This window comes from Lontra canadensis, unplaced genomic scaffold, assembly GCF_010015895.1.
Source record: "Lontra canadensis isolate GAN:19392208 unplaced genomic scaffold, GSC_riverotter_1.0 scaffold93, whole genome shotgun sequence".
Classification (NCBI taxonomy): Eukaryota; Metazoa; Chordata; class Mammalia; order Carnivora; family Mustelidae; genus Lontra; species Lontra canadensis.
Genome location: NW_022631087.1, coordinates 5,907,662 through 5,930,700, shown reverse-complemented (window position 1 = coordinate 5,930,700; position 23,039 = coordinate 5,907,662). Strand labels below are relative to the sequence as shown.

The following is a 23,039-nucleotide window of genomic DNA, read 5'->3' as shown; positions in this document are numbered from 1 at the left end:
ATCTTAGGTGTACTCTTCTGAAAATTGGTAAATGATGTGGCTTTTAGATATGTGTATTGAAGAAGGGGTAGCAGTAATCATGTAATGCCTCTGGCCTGCTGTTCCTTATTGAAATAGAGATTTGCTTGGATAGCTCAGGATGGCGGAGGATTAGTTATTGATGTCAGATCTGATGTCAGAATCTTCACAGCTAATACCTGAATATCGTATCATTAGCCAAGGTTAATATTCACTTAGGACAGGGATCTTACATACCACGTTTATCTCTCTTGTAGCACAGGACAGTCCTTGGCACAGAAGAAGTACTTAATGAATTTAATTTAGTGTGATCTTGCTCAATTCATAGATTGTTTGATTTGGTTGGTGGAAGAAAACCTCATTTGTTTATATACACATACATGATATGCTGGGAATTTCAAAAATATACATTTTAGATGCTACTTTATTAAAGTTTCTAGAGGAGGCGCACTTGGGTGGTCAGTCGTTAAGTGTCTACTTTCTGCTCAGGTCATGGTCCCCGGGGTCCTGGGATTGACCCCCACGTTGGACTCCCTGCTCAGCGGGAGGCCTGGTTCTCCCTCTCCCACTCTTCATGCTAGCGTTCCCTCTTTCTGTCAAATAAATAAATAAAAATAAATAAAAATTTTTTAAAAAAAGATTTTATTTATTTATTTATTTATTTGGTAGAGAAAGAGCATAGTGAGAGAGGGAACACAAACAGGGGGAGTGGGAGAGGAAGAAGCAGGCTTCCTGCCAAGCAGGGAGTGCGATGAGGGCTCAATCCTAGGACCCCGGGACCATGACCTGAGCCAAAGCCAGATGCTTAATGACTAGCCACCCAGGCACCCCTAAATAAAAAGTCTTAAAAAAATTTTCTTTTCTAGAGGAAAACATGAGAATATTTTCATGATACTTACTTGAACCAGGACATAAAGACTAACTATAAAGGAAAAAAAAAGAGATAGATTATCTACATTAAAATTAGGAATATGTATTCATTGAAAGACACCATTAAGAAAGCAAAAAGGCAAACCAAACCATAGAGTTTAGGAAAAGATATTTGCAGTACAAGTATCTGGCTGGTATCCAGAATACATAGATAACTCCTACAAATCAATATATAAAAGAAGTCCTATCAGTCTTAGAACAACCCAGTTAAAAAATAGGCAAAAGATTTGGATACTTGACAAAAGGTGATATCTAAATGCCCCAAAAGTAGTCAGCATCATTAATCAGCGTAAAGCAGATAGCCACAGTGAGATACTACTACGCCAACTCCAGAATGGCTAACATGGAAAAGGTGGACATCACCACGGTTGTTCAGCATCGGGAACACTCACGCACCGCTTGTGGGAATGTAAACTGGTACAAGTGTGGAAAACTGGCATTTGGCAGTATCTGCCAAAGTGGGCCCAGTCGTCAGCAGTTCTGTTCCTGTATATACCCAACAGACGTGTGTACTCAGGTGTACCAGAGGACATGGATAAGAATGTACATAGAAGCCTTTTTAGTAGTAGCCCCAAGTGGTAAATGATACAAATGCCTTTCAGTATTACTGAAATGTTTTTCAAGAAACGGTGATGCATTTATATAGTGGAGTACTCTACAGTGATGGCAGTGGGTAGAACCATTGCTGTCTTCAACAAATGGAGCAGTTGCACAAATCTCGTGTGGAGTGTAAGAAGCCAGCATGATAGAGTGTATGATGTGTGATTGATTCCATGTATATAAAGTTGAGAAACAGGCAGAATGAGTTTATGGTGTTAATTAAAGGCATTTTTGTAGGCTGATAGGAATGACTTTGGACATGTGTGAGCTAGGCTTCTAGAGTGCTGCTTGTGTTAGTGTTTTTTTTGTTTTTTTTTTTTTGCCTAGTTGCTGATTATGTGGGTGGGTTCACTTTGAGGAAATTCATTGTCCGTTTCCCATTTCTTTGTGTATATATATAGTCACTTCAGTAAATGTTTGCTTAAAAATTAGATTCTGCTTTTGTGCAGTGAGGGCTGCAGCGGATAGATAGCTTTTCCCCTTAGGCATGTACTTAGCCTTCACCTGTCAGAGCTGGCGGAGTGTGGGTGTGTACACAGACTTGCATGTTTCTGTGTTCGGGGCATTGTATGGCATGAAGACGCTCCTTCTACTCATGTAGGTTTCCTTGTCACTTATTCAACCTACCAAGTTTTAAACATCAGTGGAAAAAGAAAATTGGTAAATAAACTGCCCCGATGAGTTTACAAACCAGTTCTCTGAGACGAAGGAGGAAACTTTGCCTCACAGGGCAGCAAATTTGGATTTTACTCTCCAGACAGAAGAGCCTCTCCATGAAAGGTTCCCAACTCCTGAAGGCTTCATTTTCAGATGGAAGCACCTCATTTGGACGTTTATTTTTTTTAGTTGAGATATAGTTGTTATAGATAGCATTATATTAGCTTTAAGTAGACGACATAGTGATTGAATATCTGTGTATATTGTGAAGTGATCACCACAGTAAGTCTGCTTAACATCTATCACCATACAAAATTGTACATTTTTCTTTTTTTCTTGTGGTGAGAACTTGTAAGATCTACTTTCTTGGCAGGGTGCTGGCTATCTCGGTGGAACACAGGACTCTTGATCTTGGGGTCGTGATCTTAAGCCCCACGTTGGGCATAAAGTTTACTTAATAACAAAAAATAAAAATAAAAAATAAACTTTGGGAAAAAAAACCCCTACTCTTAGCAATTTTCCAGTATCTAGTGTAGAATTCTTAACTGTTGTCCCCATGGTGTACGTCTTCATGTCTTAATTTATTTTATAACCAGAAATTTTTGCCTTTTGACCACCTTCACCCATTTTGCCCACTCCCCATACCTGACTTCTGGTAACCACCAATCTGTTTTCTGTGTCTATCAGTTTGCCCCTCCCTTGCCTCCCTTCCGGTTTCAGATGTAAGTGAGATCATATGGTATTTGTCTTTCTCTGTCTTATTTCACTTAGCCTAATGCCCTCAAGGTCCATTCATGTTGTTGAAAACAGCAGGATTTCCTTCTTTTTGTGGTTGAATAATATTCCATTGTACATATGCACATTTTCTTTATCTACTTATCTATCAATAGGTACTTAGATTGTTTCTTTGTCTTGGCTATTACAAGTGTGCTGTAGTGAACATGGTGGTGCAGGTATTTTTTGAATCCATGTTTTTGTTTTTTTCAGGTGAATACCCAGAAGTAGAATTGCTGGATCATATGGTATTTCGATTTTCAATTTTTTGAGGAACGTCCATACTTTTTTCCATAGTGGCTGAGTGAATTTCGATTCCTACCAGCTGTGCACTAGGGGTCCCTTTTCTCCACATGCTGGCTAGCACTTGTTCTTTCTTTTTGATAATAGCCTTTCTAGCAGCTGTGAGGTGATACCTCCTTGTAGTTTTGTTACATTTCCCTGCGGACTAGTCATGTGGAGCACCTTTTCATGTACCTGTTGGCCATCTGTATGTCTTCTTTGGAAGAATGTCTGTCCACATCTTCTCCACGTTTTCTAATTGAATTGTTTGTTGTTTTGCTATTGAGTTGTAGGAGCTCTTTATATATTTTAGATATTAACCCCTTATCAGATGCATGACTTGCAGATATTTTCTCCTATTCTGTAGGTTGCCTTTTCATTTTGTTGATTTTCTTTGCTATGCAGAAGTGTTTAATTGACTTTTATTTTTATCACGGAAGCTATAAGGAAAAAAACTCTCTGCATGGAAATCCCCTCCCCTGCAAAGGAAGTCTAACTTGAAGTAAGGCATTTTAGGACAATCTAACCTGGATGAGGTAGAAAATCTAAAGATGTTGCCTTGCCTTCTCTCAGCTGGCCATATCTCTCAATTCCTAACCTGGCTTTAGCAAAATACTTGGAAGTTCTCCTAAGATTGCTGTGTTGTCTTATGATCATACCTTTGTAAATCTTTGCTCTCGTGGAAGGCCCTCACCTACTTCATTTACTTAATGAACTCCTGGAGCTCATTCTTACGGACACATTCTAGAGTTAGCCATTTCCTCTTGTGTACTCTCCCTGTACCTATATATACCTCGGCCACATCACATATTACACTGAACTCTGTGTCCTCCAGTTCCAGCCTTTCGAAACTTCAACTGGCATGGGGTAGGTACACAGTAAATATTGAAAGAAAAGATGAACAATTGGGCATGTTTTCTGAAAGACAGTATTTACTTTCTAAAGAATAAAAGCCAGTTATAATATTTGACATCAGTAGATACATGTTTAAAAATTTTTTTCAGAAGAAGTGTTGCTTTGCATTAATTTCTTAAAACCAGGGGTGTATATTCACAACAGGGTGCATATTGTGGCAGTAGGAGAGAGTGATGCTAACTGGTTCACGTGGGTACCAGACACATGACCTTGGCCTCTTTTAGCGTGGTTCTCTAATCAGCTGATTTAATTTAGTGGAATCCCTGGAGAAATACTTTGAAATGCTCTGGTTCTATATGCAGAATTTAGAAATCATAAATCTAATGTATAGATCCTGACTGCATTAGGGTTTATGGATTAAAACCAGCAGTGATAGGACATTCTGACTAGACCATTATGAGAGTGGTGATTTTGTTCATCTCAAATATCATAAAATTAAATTCCAGAATATGTTATCTGAAGTTTTGTCCTTTCACTTCAGCATGTAATTTCTCAAGCCAATTTTCATTTAAAAAGATCTGAGTAGAATCACTGCCATTTGTCCAGAAGTTTAGAATAATAGGATTAGAATAATAAATTAATAAGTATTGAGTGCTTGCTTAGGGTTTAATACTTTCGGGAATATGTGAAAAGTATAATTTTGATCTTAATGTCCAGCAACATATTGATGATACATTTTATTGATGACCTAAGAAAACACAGATACAAGATGATTTTTAAATGTTCCTTTCCAGGCCCAACTGCCTATAAATAGGAGGCCAAGTAGAAGAAGCAGTGGCTTCGGAGTCCAGCAGATCTGGGTTAGAATCTTGGCTTTTTAAAAAATTAAAGACTGTGTTATATAACTTTGGTCACGCTGATATCTCTGGAACTCTTGTTTCCCTGTTTGCAAAGTGAGGTAGGAAGGTGTACCACTTGCGGTTGTTCGGTTTTATCCTGAGAATGGATGACAAGCCCTGTAAGACTTCCCCGGGACATCGCGAGGGTACCGAATGCTCACATGAACGAAATGAGCAGGTGAATAGAGCAGTGTTTGCAGCGGCCCACTTAGCTGAGGCTGTTGTGGGTGGATTTCATAACGATCACTAGCATGAACCAAGCTCAGTCGTGGATTTGATGGGCATCTTGGACGCTGTGCTGTGTCTTCCCCTTGTAGCAGAAGGTGACTGGCCTTCTTTTTGACTTTGAGTGTAAAAAGGTCTTTTAGAAGAGAGCTCATCATAGCTGGTGGAACCATCTGACCTTGGGAAGGTGTATACAGCAAGGGTTTCACACACAGATGACTTGTTAGGAGTCCAGAAAAGTTGAGAGAGGAAAGCACATATCTCAAGGATGTGCTACTCAGACTGAGTTCCTTCTCCCTCTCCTTCCCCTGGAATGTGAGTTTCAGTTCATTAGCAAATATTGCATCCTTTGCTGTTTTCCACAGCAGTTTTGTAAAGCTTGTTCTGGATGCCTCTCGGATAACTGGTGGGCATTTTGACTTTGCTAAATGTTCTAGATTGTTTAAATTCTGTTTCGGGTAAATGACTGTTTCTCATTATACAGAATCATTTTCCTTTGCTGTCTATTTTTTCACTGCAGAGTTGGTGCCCTGGAGCTGAGTCTTTGCCCTGCAAACCAAAAATATAGTTTTCCTGGGTGTGTCTTATTTTAATCCACTCCCTTTCATACTACAGGGCTCTGACCTGCTTGGAGCCTTTCCTACTTGGTTACAATTGATGCTTTGTCCTTTGGAGTCATACAGGACATAGGCACTGGGTTGATTCTGTGTGGAGCTCTCAAATATGGCTCTGAGAAAAAAATTACTTTCCTAGAATAAGCAGTGGGGAGCTGAGCTGCAACATGAAGCTATGGCTCCTGTTTAGTCATCATTTAGGGAGAGTGAGCAGCAAGTTCAGAATCAGAGCTAGAACTGAGCAGGGAACGAGTAGGGCTCGTTCCCCAGTTGAGTACCAGTCACAGATTGGCTGGTGTATGAGGTGAGTAAAGCTGGATTTTACCAGAAATAGACACTGTTGGGGAAACTGTCTGTGGTTCAAGAAATTACGCATATTTTTAGGTATATCTATGCTCACGAAAGGATCATTTTTTTAGAAGTTCATGTTCTTCCTCTGGGGCTTATTAATTTCTGTTAATATCCACAGGAATTTCGCTACTAATGATGTAAGCTTACTCTCTCTTTATTTAGTTCCTTTGGCCCAGGGACTTAAACTACTTGACATGAATTTTGTCAGTAATTCTTACAACATCCCTGTGTAGGAGCTGCTTGTAGATGAGGGATGTGAGAACTTGCTCCAGTTTCCAGAGCAGGTCAGTCCCTGGGATGGGAAATTGGACCCAGGATTTGTGGTTCCAGGCTTAGCGTGTTTCCTCTGGTGGAGGAAATAATACCGAGCAAATAGCAAGAGAATCCGGCTGTGAGAGCTGAGAGATTTCTGCCTTTAGGCATGGAGTTCCCAGTCTCTGGCTCCGGATTTCAGAAGTCTGATGCTCTGCACATGAAATGTCCCAACTGTTTTTGTGACGGGTGCATACTTTTATTTTTGTTCTCTTTTTCTGCCCTCTCTCCTGGGAGGAGAGGTGGGTGTACGAATTTTCTGTGTACACCAGCCTTATATGTGGGTCAGTCGAGCTGTTTCGATGCTCAGCAGGTACTGCCAGTGGGTTTTTGGGTTGGGGGCAAGGAGGTGAAGCAACCACTCCAGGGCGGGGCTGAGAGGACGGTGAAATGCAGGAAGGACGAAGGTTCTCTGTATTTTCTTAGTCATAGGACTCTGAATCCCAAGTAGCTAAATTTAGCTCAGGTTCCTGTTGAAAGCATCATTTTCTTTTGGGGCGGGTGGTGGGGGGAAAACGGAAAAACCTTTTTGTGTATCCTGCTCCATGAAGCCAATAGGGAAGCAGGAGGAGGTGAGGTTGCCATGGAGATGGTAGCTGTGTGCGAGGGGAGAGCAGCAGGGTTTAGAATTCCAGGAAGGAAGAGAGAGTGATGTCATCAGATTCCATGGACCAGCCCAGGAACCCCTGTGAGGTTGGTGGGGAGCTGGGTGTGCGTGGGGGGTGGTGGAGTGGGAGTTGGCACAGGGAAATGGTGACTTCAGTAAGGTGTGGGGAGTCCAGTTCAAGCAGAGAGGTTGGTTGTATGGAATTGTGCTGATCTGCATTAATGCCTGCTTTTTAAAAATCCGTAAATCATTCTGAATTTGCAGAATATTTTCTTTGTTGAAAGAGGATGTGTTCGTTTACCGAAGGAGCTCATCTAGATGTAGAAATCATATCTTCTTATAGTCTAATTCCCTGTAGTATTTGTTTGCGCCTTTCATTCCTTGTATGTGAGGATATTTGTGCATACAGTTTGGGTATGTAGTTGCCTTTGTAGGAGCCTTTTATGATGCTGCTGCAGCTAAATGCTTCGCTAATGCCTGATGATCGTATTTATTTTTCTGGGGTTGGGCGTGTATACAGAAAACTCACTGCTTATGGTAAAAAAAAAAAAAATCTGAAAGAGAATCAAAACAGTTGCTTTTGCAGCAGAAAGGAAAACTGCCTGCTCCAAGACAGTCATTCTGAGCATATGCTGCGTGGTGTTCGTATTGCTAGTGAAGGGCAAATGTGTTTCTTTTGGAATGACTGAGAGGCCTTTTTTTTTTTTTTAAACAAATATAACAGAATCTGTGCATCCAAATGAGTACTGCCCTTCAAAATAGTCTCTTTGGCTGTGGTGATACAGACATTGCGCAAAACATAAAGAATTCTCATCTGGAATCAGCTACAGAGATGAGAGATAAGGAAGACATTTTCAATACCTAACCCTGAATTTTTTTTTTTTTTTTAATTTAAAAAAATACCTAGTTGATCTGAGGCTAGGTTTCTTTGGATTGGCTTTTCCGGATTTCGGTTGTCAGAAAATCAAATTGATGCGCAAAAGGCAAGCCTTTATCCCCGTTAAAGATGTCTCAGGTCCTAGGTGGAGGTTCTGAAGGTATTTTCAGTTGCAGATAAAGAGCTCTTAGATCATTTCGTTTAGCGGTGGCAGTGTTTTGAATGATGGCAGCATCTGAGGAATAAGAGCAAAACCTTCCCAGGGCGACATCTTCCGAGGTGACCCATTTGGATTTATTTGTTCAAAGAGTGTCTGTTGACATTACCATTGGGTAATGTGGGAAACAGCATGATGTAGTGTGTGTAAGAGCACAGACTCTTTGGAATCACATCTGCTAAGTCTTGAACATACCCTCTTCTGCTATTCCGTGACTGACCTTGGGCAAGTGACAAGTGACAGCCCCGGGCTGTGTTGGTTTCCTCATGTATAAGTAGGAATAATGGTGTTACAAGTTACCCATCTGATAATGTGGTGCTTAGGGGTAAATAGCTAATGTGTAAAGCACTTAGACGTTTGCCGTGTTCTCAGTGGATGCTTACTTTAGCTCCTGTCATTAATAGTTCTGCATTTCTTGGAGTTACAGAATTACGAGGTAGAAGGTCCCATGCACTCCTGAATGTCCAGGAGTGGTGGAGGGTGGGGGGCAGTGATCTGTAGTTTTTAAAATGATTCCCAGATGAGTCTTCTGATGGTCAACCTGGCTTGGGGACCACTGAGCATAATCTGTTTTGAGATTGGTCGGAGCACCAGAATCCTCTTCATTTCCTGGCAGCTGGGTAGAAATGCAGAATCTCTGGTACCACCCCCCTCCCCCCACAACCCAAACCCACCAAATCAGAATCTGCATTTTTAACAAGATAACCCTATGGTGACCTATATGCACATTAAGATGTAGGAAACACTGCTTTTCTTCTACCAACAGGAGTAATTGGGTGCTCACTACATGTTAGAGGTGAATTATCTTGCACTGATTCCCATTGGTGGAAGAGAAACAGTCCGGCTAAGCTGTTGTGTGGATGAGCATGTGCTTTACCTCCCCTGCTGCTTGGCCTAGGGGTGAATGCTTTTCTGGGTTGAGTTACCGAATGGAAGAGCGAGATTATAATTGGGGCTCTAGCTCTACCATTTACTAGCTGTTTGGCCTTGGTCCAGTCATTTAACCCCTCTACATCCCAGCCTCTTCACCTGGTGATGGAAGTAATCCTTAGACCGTGAAATAATGTAATAAAGTATTTAGCACAATACAGTGCCTGCATGCGTTAGTACCTTCCCTCGCCCCTTCAACCTTCCAGTAATGATCTGTCCGGATGTAGTTCTGTCCCCTCAGAAGAGGCCACCAGTCATGACCCAATACCATCCTCCCTGTGTAGGTTCCGTGCCTCTTGCCCATCTCCCAGCTATGTCGAGCACCTCATTGTACTGCAGAAAACCGTACGGATCGTTTTCTTTGCTACTTTTTTCTATGAGGGGCCTTTTACATAATGTAGACTGCTACCCACGAGGGCTGGAAGAATTGTAGGGGTTGAGCAGTTGAGCTGGTATAGGAGTCAAGGTGTGAAGAGAGCCGAGAGAGGCAGCTCTTTCGTGAATTCTTAGTAGTTGACCATATGTTTAAAACAATCATGTTTGTGCTTTTTAAGAAAAATAGTTACAGGGGGGTGCCTGGGTAGCTCAGGTGTTTAAGCGTCCCAACTCTTGATCTCTGCTCAGGTCTCGATCTTCGCTCGAGTCTGGATCTCAGGGTCGTGAGTTCAAGCTGCACACCCAGCATGGAGTGTACTTAAAAAAACAAACAAAAAAAGCATAGGTAAAAGTCCATTAATTCAGGTGGTTACATTTGAGGTCTTATTAAATCAGTTCCAAGCAAGAATTAACATGGCGATTATCAGAAGATCATTGAATTGACAAGTAATGAGCATTATTTTTTTCTGATCAGGGAATTAATACAGTCAAAGGAAGTTCAGAGACTTGCCCTGGGGACACCAGAAATAGATGGCAGAGAGCTTAAGTCGGAGGATCAGCAGTAGTGGCCAATAGGGCTTCAGAAGCAGGAACAGGAGATAAGTCCATTTCACTCAGTCATCCAGATGTTAGGGGACTGAGGGATATGGCAGAATTGTGAACTCAAAGCAGGTAATAAAAATTGTTATAATAGCTGTCCTCTGTAAGGTAGATACACTCCTAGGCGCTTTGTATACGTTATCCTTAATCTTAACGTCCCTGCAATGTATAGATGCGATCCCTGTATTCTACAGAATAGAAAGGTTGGGTAATTTGCCTCAGTCACTGCTAAGAAGCAGGCTACAGAGCTGCTTTGACAGTATGTTGAGTAGCAGTGTGAGTGATGAGACTGTTACAAAAGCTAAGTTGAAATAGCCAATACACACCAGTTAAATAAAATTTATTTTGTTTATAGTGACCTTTTTGGTGAAGCTGTTAATTTAAATTAAGATTGTGATATTCAACATGTTTCCCTGTCTTAAAGGGATTTTTTTGAATGTTGCAGAATTATCCTTTTGGGATATATTTCCTTTATACTCTGAGGCTAATTAAGAGCCATCTATTTAAAAGCCAGAGCTTGTGAAGTCTTCAGTTCATGGAAACACCAGTTTGAATTAAATATCACAACACAGACTAATTTGTTAGTGGTTATCAATTGGCATATTTAACCATAATAAGTATTTGCATAATCACGTCTATTATTTCATTCTGATCCAAATGCAGATAATTATCAATGATTGCACAAAGCAAATTTCATATTCTTAGATAGATTTCTAATTAGTTGAAAGAACCCCAAACTTGGAATTGGAGACTCGGGTCCCATGCCCCTTTTTGTTGTTTACTACATGTGAGACCTTGTACATGTCACTTTACCTTGAGAAGTCTGACTTGAGTTTCCCTTATCAGTCAAACAAAATTAATAGTCTCTATTTAGCAGGATTGTTTTGAATAAGAAAGAGGATGTGTTTGTTACGAGTTCTGCCTGTCACTGACTATAACTATGAGAAAGCCATTTAACACCTTCTGCTACTTTGGTTTTCTTATCTGTAAGGTGTGTGTGTGTGTGGGGCGAGGTGAGGAGAGCGCAGATAAGGGAGCTGGATTACAATTAGATGGTCTCTCTGGGCCCCACAGCACCTGCCTGTGTTTCGGGGGTGGTGAAGTGTTATGTACAATAAGGCATTGGTTCTCATTCTCGTTATTGTTCTTTAGCTTGATATCCTCTTAAGGACTAGGTACTGTACACGTCACTTTGCATGCATTATCTCAGTTAATCTTTGTAACAACCCTGTGAGGTGGTTGGTATGATTTAGAAGAGAAAGAATTTGAAGCTCAGAGGTGAACTAAACATTTCCTGATCGTGGACCTTTAAGTGTCAGAGACATAGGTCAGTGTGATACCAACAGCTGTACTTTCCTTTCTGTCCCTTAGTATGCATAGAACTATTTGTGACATGTCAAAGCTAGGAAGTATTTGTGGACTTATTATGCCACAGGCAAATTGCTTCTTAGGCCCATTATATAGTAATGAGGAATTCAACAAAAATTTTTTTTTGCTAACTTGTGATTAGCAAAATACAAATATACAAAGATGTGTAAGATGTAGTTGGAGAGTGTATGATCTGTTTGGAAATAGGCACAGACGTATACATAATACATTTAGAAATTAGTCTGTGGCAGAATAAAGTCAGGTGATTCTCAGTAAAACGCAATAGTAAAAGGCTGATTTAAGAAGAGAGTATTCAGTATGGGCTGGAAGTTGTTTTGCAAGCTTTTTTTTACCATGACCCATGATAAAGAGATTCATTTTATGTGACAACCTAGTATGCAAATATTTATATGTATATATTGAAAACAAGTTTCATGAAATAATTCTTACCCTTATTCAATGTACTTGATTCTTTTTTTTTCTTTTTTTTTTTTTAAGATTTTATTTGAGAGAGAGAAAGAGAGCAGAGAGGGAGAGTGAGAGGCAGAACCAGACTCGCTGCTGAGCAGAGAGTCTGACGCGGGACTCGATCCAAGGACCGAGATCATGACCTGAGCCGAAGGTAGACGCTTAATGACTGAGCCACCCAGTCGCCCCTGATTCTTTCTTTTTAAAAATCCTATTATAGTCTAGTCTAGTGATTCTTTAAAGTGTGGCCAGTGGAACCCTCATGGCGCCTTTTTTTTTTTTTTTTTTTTAAGATTTTATTTGTTTATTTGACAGAGAGAGAGAAAACCAGAGAGCACAAGCAGGGGGAATGGCAGAGGGAGAAGTAGGCTCCCAGATGAGCAGGGAGCCCGATGCAGAGCTCGGTCCCAGGACCTTGGGATCATGACCTGAGCTGAAGGCAGGCACTTAACTTACTGAGCCACCTGGGTCCCCCCTCAAGGCACTTTTTAAAGAGGGACTTAAAGGTCAGAACTATTTTTGTAATTGCACTAAGATGATATTTGCCCTGATGTTGCATAAGCAGTGATGCTTAGAACTACTGACACTCTAGCAAGAATCAGAGCAGTGGAACAGATTGTACTCTTAGTCTTCTTCACCACCACACACTTGGAGTTAAAGAAGGAAAAGCCAATTTCACTTAAGAATGTTCTCTATGAAGCAGTAAAAATTATTACTGTTTTTAAATCTCCACCTTGATTATGCATCTTTTTAGTATTCTATGTGACAAAGTGGGTAATACGTGTAAGGCATTTTTGCATACTGAGTATGAGGGTTTTCTCAAGGAGAAACATTTTTGTGATTGTTTGAGTTTCCAGCTGAACTAGCCACTTTTTTCATGGAATACCATTCTTGCTTAAAAATCAAATTGACTGGATATTGTTATTTAGACTTGGGTATCTGGCAGACATTTTGTTAAATTGAAGTGAGCCTGTTCAGAAGAAAACAATGACAATATTTGGTATCAATAATAAATTTTGAGCCTTCAAGGAAAATTCTGATTGAAATTAGAATTTCAGAAAACTTTTGTTCTGGACAGTGGGCTTGACAGCTCTAATACTTAGACTTTTCCCATGATAGTGTGGTGATGTTAGTGAATGTGAATTTTTTTGGCATTTTGTAATGGAATGTTTCAGCACTTAGGAGATCTTATAACTTAGTGAACCAGTATTTTATAAATGAAAAATGCATAATGTTAAATAATCATAATAGGTAAAAAATCCATTCATAATCTAAGACCAGTAGATTTTGATATAACAGAGTATGAAAAAGACTATTAAAGTACTCCTACTTTTTTTTTTTTTTTTTTAAAGTAGGCTCTGTGCCCAATGTGGAGCCCAGCACAGGCCTTGAACTGAGATCAAGACCTGAGCTGAGATCAAGAGTCACTTGCCTAACTGACTGAGCCACCTGCACCCCCGTATTCCTACCTTTTCCAAATACATATCTATGGAAGGCCAGATTTTCTTCTTATAATTCAGCCAAAATAACATAATACCACAGATTGAGTGCAGAAACAGATAGGACATTCTAGCCATCTTCATTTAAGTTGGATGTGAAAGATGTTTGCAAAAATGTAAAACATGAAATCATTTTCACTAAAATTTTCTTTTTGTTTTATTGGATATAGTTAAAATATTTTTAATGTAATGGTTTACTATTGTTTTAAAATGGATTGGCAAATATTTAAAAAATTACTCAGTTTTAGTTTTTAATAGGCAAATACCAGTACTTACAACCCACATAAACAAAAATTCTTTGGAAGCTTTCACAATTTTTAAGAAAATAAAATAATCCAAAGACCAAAAGTTTGAGAGTTGCCCCCGCCTTTTTAATAATGATCGAGACGTCTTCAGTACGTCATGAATGGTCTTGATGCACTGCTTGACAAAGTACTGAGCTAGAGTCACAGCAGTTGCTTTGTGTAGGGAGGTAGGACTTTGCTAGATTTTACCTAAGTTGAATCGATATGGGAGAACACCCTAAGATGTGAAGTAAATTGAGTAGAGTTTTTATCTGGAAATAGCTATTTGCCGTCATCCTGCAAACCCCATTCAAATCTTGTCTTCTGTCAGTTCCCCTTGTGATTTCTTCATGCCTTTCTCACTCCATTATCAACCATGTACACTTGTTCCCTCTGGGCCTCGTATTTATATTTTATTGTATGATTCATGTTGTATTTATTTACATGCCCCTTTCTCTTACTGGACTAGGAGTTCTTTAAGAGAAGAATTAGTAACCTTTCTGTTTCTACCATAATACCAGACCCATGAAAGACACTTAGTAAATGTTTGTTGAAAGAATAAATAAATGGGGAGGAATGACCAGGTGAGGCCAGATACTTGGGTGTTTGGAACTTTGATCATGTAAGCATGGGAACGGTATGGTGGCGTTTTGTGAAATTAAGCCTGGCCCTGGTGAGAAAATTGAGAAGAGGTGGATGGAGGCTGCTGGACCAGCCAAAAAACTATTATTGTAATTTAGACTTGAGTCAGGTGACCCTGGGCTAGATTAAGGTGAATGCTTTTGTCATAGCTAATGAAAGACACATATCCTGAGGAATATTTACAAAAATATAAACACAACAATACCCATGCTACCTAACATTTATTGTATACTTATAATATCCTGAATACGGTATTAAGGGCTCAGTGTGCATTATCTTATTTGATCTTCATAGCTTCCTGGAGAGGTAGTGTTATTTCCTTTTTTGGTGGTTGTTGTTTCCATTTTTTGATGGTTAAGTAAAAATACTTGTTCATTTTTGAAAAATTAGAAAATGCAGATAGGCAGAAGAAAAATAATGTGTATGACTTGTAAATCCGAACTCAGCACCAAAACATATAACCACTAAGCATTTTGGGATATAGCCTTTCAGATTTAAAAAAAAAAAAAAGGATGTGTATGTGCTATATATATGCTTGCACATAAGGACACCCTGGATAAAAGACTTTGTGCTGTTTCCTTATCGAAAGGATAGGCTGACCTAAATATGTAAATGTTTAGGGATGTTGATGAAATAGGCAGATGTCTCTAAAATGTTAATTTTGTTTATTCATCCATATCTAAAATAATATACGAAACTATATAAGTAGAAACATTTTGTCTTCTGTGGTTCTACCCATAGTCTGCTGCATCAGTATCTGTATCATTGCTTAGAACCAACTGAAGTCTTCAGACAATTTTCTAGGTCATATACTGAGATACAGCACTGTCTTATCTATTATAGTGGCAGATGACTTTATTTCAAGCTGTAAGTATCCATTCAGATGACATCAGGAAGGTTGGTTTTCTTTATTTACACCATATTGTGTACTGCATTGCTTAAAAAGTTGTTTTTATCGAGAGGAAATTCACTGGAATTTAACCTTCTTAGAGTGACAGTTTGGTGGTATTGATTATATTCACAGTGTCGTGTAGAAACCACCCCGATTTCCAAACATTTTCATCACCCCTAGAAGAACCCCGTACCCAGTAAGCCGTCACCCTCCATTTCCCCTTCTCCTCAGCTCCTGACAGCCCCCAGTCTGCTTTCTGCCGCCATGAGTTTACCTGTTCTGCACACTTTATATAAATGGAATCATACAATCTGTGACTTCTGTATCTGGCTCCTTTCACTTAGCATCATGTTTTCAAGGTTCATCTGTATTGTAGCACGTACCAGTACTTTGTTTCTTTTTATAGCTGGATCCTCTTCCTTTGTATGTATATACCACAATTTATCTGTTCCTTAGTGGGTGAACATTTGTTTCCATCTCTTAGCTGTTGTGCATAGTGCCGTGATGAACCTGTGTGTACAAGTATTTGAGTATCTGTTTTTGGTTCTTTTGGGAATATACCTAGGAGTGGAATTGCTGGGCCATATGGTAGCTCTATATTTAACATTTTGAGGAACCACCAGACTGTTTTCTACAGCAGCAGCTGCACCATTTTATATTCCTACCAGCAGCGTACAAGGGTTTGTCAATTTATTTTTAATGAGGAACACAATAAGATGGGGAAAGGAAAGAGAAAATATGTGTGGCCTTTGAGTTTATTAGAGCTTTGTATCTCAGATTTTGCCTGATGGACTTATTAAATATTTAGCATCACTTCAGCACTAAGAAGGAAATTTAGCTTAGGGAAATGTATCTAATCTATTTTAAGTGGTAACAGACTAAGAAGTGAAGATCAGAGAAGTGAGAGAAGGGAAATTTAAATAGACTTGAAATTCCTTGAAGGCAGAGGACCTATTCATCTTTGTGTCCTCTGCACTTAATAAAATGTTTGGCATGTCACAGGTGGTGTGGGGGTCTCCAAGATGGTCCCAGGTCCAGTGATTCTCTAGGATGTACAGAACTCAACATAGAGTTAATAAACATGGCTCATAGTCATGGTCATGGCTGTGAATTATAACGGTGAAGGCTATAAAGCAGATTCAGCAATGGGAAAGAGTGCATTGGGGTGAAGTCCAGAAGAAATCAGGCTCAAGCTTCCAAGAGTTCTCTCCCAGTAGAGTCGCACAAGATGTGCTTGTTTTCTTCAGCGGCAAATTGTGACAATGTTGTCTGCCAGGGAAGCTCATTAGACATAGTGCTGAGATTTTTCTTTTTGGAAGGGTAAGTGGGAAGGGTTGTTCAAAGAGGGACCTCTACTTACTGTACATCCCAAATCCAGACTCTCAGAAGGCAGCGTTCAGTATAAACCATATTATTTGCACAGTTTTGGCACGGTGGACCACTCTTTTTATCAGTTCTGCTGGTACCCTCCCAAAAGGAAATATAAGTGTTCAGACACCGAGGCCAACCTCGCAAGCTGCCCTTTCTGAGGATGGCAGTCAAGGCTTCTATATTCTTTTCCTATGGATAGATGTTTTAATTCCTTAAAAGTGTTGCTACGTTCTGTGAAGAAAATCAACTGCCAAAGTAGAAAACCAGCAGGGACTTTAGTGTCCGCCAGCCCTGGGTTTGTGTTATTGTAGGCAAATTGCATAGTTTTCTGAGCCTCACTTTCTTACTATAGAGAGATGTATCATAGAGTTTAATAAGAATACCAAGTGATAATGTATAGAAAATACTATATGCGTAATGTGTGTCCTGTGTATAGCATGTGGCTGTTGACATTTTGTTTCGGCTCACGAGTATTAAGAAGTAAAGAGTGCTCAAAAGAATAGCAGATGTAATATAATAGCAGGTATAATATAATGTAATAATGTGATAAAATATCATTGATAGAATTAATATATAATGGCAATTAACTCCCCGGGCTGAGATAAGGCACCCAAAGACAGAGCTGTCCTTCTGTCCCCTATTCCCTGCCCCAGGGGCTGAGATCTAGACTTTACTGGGGAGGGCACGGCTGTGGCTCTGAGTGTGAGAGCTCTCTGAGTCCCTGTGATGCCAGACCTGCAGACTTGTTGGAAATCTGCCTTTTAAAAAATTGCCAGAAATCTACCTTGGAGGGTACAGATTTTCTCTGCCATCGGAAAGTAGAGCATTCCTATGAAACTCTTTGTAAGCCTACAAGGAGTAAAGTGAAGAAATGATTCCCATTAATATAGATGGAAAAAAAAATTTGAGCGTTTGTGGACCCCCAAAATAACTCCCTTTGGGGTTCTTGACACCTTCGGCCACATCTTGCTAGCTGATGCACAGAACAGAGATAGACCTCGGCTGCTCCCACATGCAGTTCAGAGATGGGTGGCTCGATGCTGTGATGCTGAGCGTGGTTTCTTGGGAAGGAGCGTGGTGGCGCCTCAGCGGCTACTGGCGCTCAGTGCTGCCCTGTCATGGCTCACTGACAAACGGTCACTGGGCACTTTGCACTCTGTGCCTTTCTTTGTGGAAGTGAAAATCCTCTTTGGATTTTTTTCTGTTAGCAAAATCCCAGATATGAATGTGGGTTTTTCTTTAAAGCGGTGTAAAACAAACTTTCAAAAAGGTGGGGGACACCTGTCCCGAGGAAAGCTGTTCACAGGAAGTTGTCTTACCAGACGTACCCTGATGTAGCCCAGTCCAAGGGGGGGCGACTCAGGGACGGTGCTGGCAGCCGGATGCTGCTGCTTGCTGTTGCGTGCTTCAGGAACCGGCAAGGGGAAAACCCCGTCTTGGAAGAAACTGCTGAGAGGGCACATTGGGACTTGGAAGCAAAACCCTTTCCCTGTAGAGTGTATTTCCTGTGCCCTCTGCGGACACAACTTGACATCATGCGTCAAAGGAAGAATACTTAAAAGGCCCAGATCCATTTTCACAGAGCAGGCAAAAAGGGTGACTCTGGAACTGCGTGGCCACTAACGGGTGAACAGTATGTGCGTGGAATGCCTGTTTCATTCCAGATGCTTGGAAACCGGGAAGATGGCAAATAGAGATCTAAGGACCTTAAATAAAGTGAGCCGCATGCAGAACACCCCGAATTTGGACCCTTGCCTTATACCGTATACAAAAGTTAACTCAGAATGGATCTAAGACCTAAACAGAAAATCTAAAACTATAAAACCCTAAGAGGAAAACATACGGCTAAATCTTCATGACCTTGGATTTGGCAGTAGACTCTTGGGTGTGACTTCGTACTAAGAGTACGTATCTGTTTTAAAAAAACAGATAAATTGAACTTCGTGAAAATGAGAAACTTTGGTGCATCAAAGGATGCATACCATCAACAGAATGGAAAAGTAGCCACAGATGGGAGAAAATATTTATAAATCCTACATGTAGTAAGGGATTGATATCTATAATATTTAAAGAACTCCTACAACTCAACAACAAAAAAAGAGGTTCTAGGTTGTTTCATGGAAGGTGTTTTTGCCACAAGTATTTCTGCTGCATAACTAATTGGTTGTAAGACAATTTTGTGGTAAAAGGTTAAGAAACAAAAATAACCGGTTGACTGTTTTGACAGTTGTTGTTTTCAGCAAGTGGCCGACAGGTTTTATTTCTCTATTGACACAGTACTCCCATTTGTGTATTATATAAATCTTAGCTCTCCTGTGGTCCATGTAGTGGTGCAGAGTTTTGAACCCCTTGCTTCCCATAGAACTTTGTAATGTCTGTCAGCAAACATGTGTCAGGATGCCAAGAACAACAGTGTAGAAGGCTTTCATAGTCCAGTACAGAGCCTAGTTATAAACAGACACCCTCGTATTTGGAAACTGATACCTCTTTTAATGAAGGAAGTAATTTTAGTGAAAAGAAAAAAAAAAGGAAAAGTGAGATGCCAAACAAGGAGACCAATCAGGAGGAAAAAAAAAAAGTATAATGCTATACATGAAAGACATGAAGACAAATGATTAGGTATAATCCACAAAATGAAATAATCTATTTGAACGCTATTACTATGAATCTATACTATACATTTTAAATGTATTCAAGTATTTTGTATTTTCCAATAGTCTTTCTCATTTTATTATTCATTTTTCGTGTTTCATTATGTTCTTTTTGTTGAATGTCCCTCTTATCTTTTGTGAATTTCTGTTTTATGGCAAGATTGCTTCATGGCCACTTAGCTATGCAGTGAAAATGTTTGCAGAAAAAAAAAATGCTTGTGGCAGAGTTGCTTATGGTGAAAATACCAGATGTGAAAGAAACAGCCTGATTAAAAAATTGGCAAAGGACTTGAATAGACATTTCTCCAAAGAGGATACACAAATGCCTAGTAAGCACTTGGAATGATGCTCAGCATCTCTAATCATAGGGGCAGTGCTAATCAAGACGACAATGAAATAATAGTTCACATTCATTATAATGGCTATTGTAAAAAAACAAACAAAAACAAGAAAAGAAATGTTGGCGAGGATGTGGAGAAATCAGAATCCTGGTGTATTGCTGGAGGGAATGTAAAATGGTGCAGCTGTGGAGGAAAGGGGTATGCGATTCCTCAAAATGTTAAACATGGAATTACCAGTAATCCAGCTGTTCTACTTCTAGATGTATACCCGCAGAACTGAAGGCAGGGACTCCAGTAGATATTTGCATACCATCTTCCCAGTGGCATTATTCACAGTAGCCAAAAGGTGGAAGGAGACCAATGTACATGAACAGATAAATGGTTAAACAAAACGAGGTCTGTCCATACAGTGGAATATTATTCAGCCTTAAAAAGAAGGAAATTCTGACTTAGGCTACAATGTGGATGAACTTTGAAGACATTATGGTAAATAAAATAAGCCAATGATGAAAGGCTATGATTCCACTTAGATGAGGTATCTGAAGTAGTCAGATTTATAGAGACAAAGTGGAATGGTGATTGCCAAGGGATAGAGGAAGGGGAGAATGGGGAGTTTAGTGACTATGGAATTTCAGTTGGAGAGGGTTGTTGGAGATGGATGTTGTGATGGTCACAACAGTGTGAATGTACTAAATGCCGAAGAACTGTACACTTAAAAATGGTTGAAATGGTAAATTTTGTATTATTTGTATATAACCACAATTTTTTAGAAAAAGAAAAAGTAGAAACTGCTGGAGAATATTTAGAGGATGATCTCAAACCTTAGTACCGGGAGGGGTAGATTGAAGTAGAATTTTATTTATTATTAATGTACTTCAAAATATAATTTGGTTATCATGACTGGATTTTAATTAAAAAAATAAGAACAGAATGGATTTTTAAAGGAAATTTAAGAACTGGGAGTGTTAGCAGATCAGGAACTTGATCTAGCAGAGTGGCCTGCTTAGCTGTATGAAGCAAATATATGTCGAGAAAGGCCAAGTCATTTTGGTTTCCTTAGAGTTGATCTCGCTAGTTTCTCTCATTAACTGTTGGAATGGATTCCCAACATGGCTATTGTTTACTCTAGTTTTCGAACACCTTCAGTGATGATGGATGGCCATTTCACACATATTTCTAAAGAACTGACTTTAAGCTAAGAAAAATTGAAGGTTAGTTATTTGGAAATGTGTGACTTTGTAGGAGTGAGTCCTGCAGATTGACCAGATTTCTCTCTCAAGTCCTTTGCAACTGATAGGCATGGGGGAGTTCCCTACAACTTCACAGCATGTTAAATACTGTGCTGGATGAGCTGTACCAGAGTCATCGCCTTTCCGAAGTAGAGTTTGTCTATTACACATTTGAGAAAATTGAGGCTCAGAGAGATTACGTGATTTGCCCAGAGTCACAGAGTTAGAAAGTGATATAGCCAGTGTTTGAATCTTCCATCTCTTCTCACTCGCAAAGCCCCTGCTTCCTGTATCGTATCATGAAAGGAGCTATTTGTTAGCAGAGTCAAAGGCATGAATTGCTTCCGCGATTTAAGAGACAAGGGTTCTCAGCTGTAGGTTCTCTTTTCTGTCTGCTTAATCGAAGTACTTAGGACAGAGCACTTGTCTTTGAGCCTCAGTTTCCTCACCTATGGAGAAAAGGGATTTGATTGGTTATCTTTTTGAAATCTGTCACTGTTAATTGAAAAGAAGAAATTTTAGTGTATTCCAAAGGTGGGCTTTGAGGACCCAGTCAATCACTGTCAGATTTTGACATGAAACATATTACTTATACTGGGGCATTTTTTTTTTTAACTTTAAAAAAAAAAGGGGTGTTTGGGGTGGGAGGTTGTGAGTGTGACAAAGTACTTTCATCTGTTGTCTTGATCAGGATGTAGAATAAATTATGTTTTATTTTATTGGTGCATGAAAGCTTAGTTTACCAGTTACCAGTAGGACTTACATTGAGATTATGTTGTTAGATGCTACCAGATTCACATCCCTTAGAAGTCTTCATCTTGTCTCTGGGTACCTTGACCTCCGTATGGCTTGGAAGCAGAATGATACCCTCTGGTTGCTTAGCAATCTCTCTTCCGGAGCCAAAGGTTCCTGTTGTTGGGATTGGGTTTTGCAGGCAGTGGCATATGGAATTTCGGGCCATCTTCAGTTCCTGTGGTGCTCCCTTCCATGTCCATGCTTGAAAAACAGTAACTTTGGCTGCAGAACAAGTAGTGAAATACCTTGGGAAACTTGATTCACTTCTTTTTCCAGCCAGTGTGGTTTAAATCAATCTTTCCTTCCATCGTTAAATGTGTGTAGGGTAATGTGAAGTTCATTTTCAACTGGGAGTAAGTTGGTGAAAAATCGGGCTTGTTACCCTTGCCCAAGTTTTGTTTGTAGCAGACAGCTTCGTTTCTGTTTCTTTCCTTTGCTTCTTTTTTACTCACCTCTCCCCAAATTGCCCGGTAGCAAGAATTTACTTTGTTCCATTCTCAGTGTTTTCCTTTCCCTTTCATTTTGTGAAATGGGTTTGATTTTGTTAGACACAAAAAGAAGACAATGGGGTGGATTTTTATTTTAATATTTTTTATGGCTTAATGTAACTTCATTGTACATTTCTGGTGTTCTCCACTCTGCTCCTGGACAGCTCTGTCAGTGATAGAAGCCAATAAGAAACATTCTGGTAACAAAGCTCTGGACAGTGGACTCGCGGTCTATTCAGCAGGTGAAACCAGGGGAGACTGGCGGAGGGTATCTTCCTTAGGCTCTTGTTAATGTTTTATGGGTCATCCCATTGCTCAGGAGTCACGGCTGGAGCGTTTTATCACGATTGTATTTCCATGGGAATGCAGGGCGTTCTTGATCTTCAGCGTTGGTAATTGCTCCTGACTCCTCCTTTAGCCGCGTTTTAAAAATGCTCAAGGAAGCAGTCAGTGCCTTTTGCCTTTCTTCTCAGGTGCAGTGTTGGGTGCTTTTTGCAATGGGCAGATAGTAGGCTAATCATTCAGAAATGGTATTGACTTTCAGAATCATTTAGGAAAACGGCTTTAGAACCCCTGCTGTCTTGTAAGCATGCATCAGTCACTGCGCTGAGCCGTGGTCCTCCAGTGAGCGCCCGACCCCGTTCCCACGCACACCGTTGCACGGAGCTCCCGGAGGCCTGAGCTTTATTGTTGCCGTTGCTTTAACTAGATGTTAGTTATGGTACCGGTTACATGATCTTGCACTGACTGTAAGTTTAAGCTCCTCAAGGGCAAGGATACCAACGCTGCGTTTGTCATAGGCGATTGTTCAGTCATTTTTATTGTTAGAGGAAGAATTCTTTTGCTTAAATGGATTTTTCAAACATAGGTGCATGTGGGGGCCTCTCA

At 40.0% G+C, this 23,039-nt stretch overlaps 1 protein-coding gene across 21 annotated transcripts in view; it reads left to right on the top strand.

The window, feature by feature from the left end:
* The window catches only part of RBFOX2 (RNA binding fox-1 homolog 2), a 263,261-nt gene that overhangs the window by 58,070 nt on the left and 182,152 nt on the right, over positions 1 to 23,039 (top strand). Inside the window, exon 1 of one of the 21 annotated variants that reach the window (XM_032836566.1) lies at positions 7,095 to 7,210. The exons of 19 other annotated variants lie outside the window; for them this stretch is intronic. In XM_032836566.1, the coding sequence (XP_032692457.1) occupies positions 7,169 to 7,210 (42 nt within the window). In that variant the 5' untranslated portion in view covers positions 7,095 to 7,168. Of the gene's footprint in view, positions 1 to 7,094; positions 7,211 to 7,236; positions 7,313 to 23,039 lie in introns of those variants that run through there. One more of the 21 variants, XM_032836565.1, reaches the window with a different exon arrangement.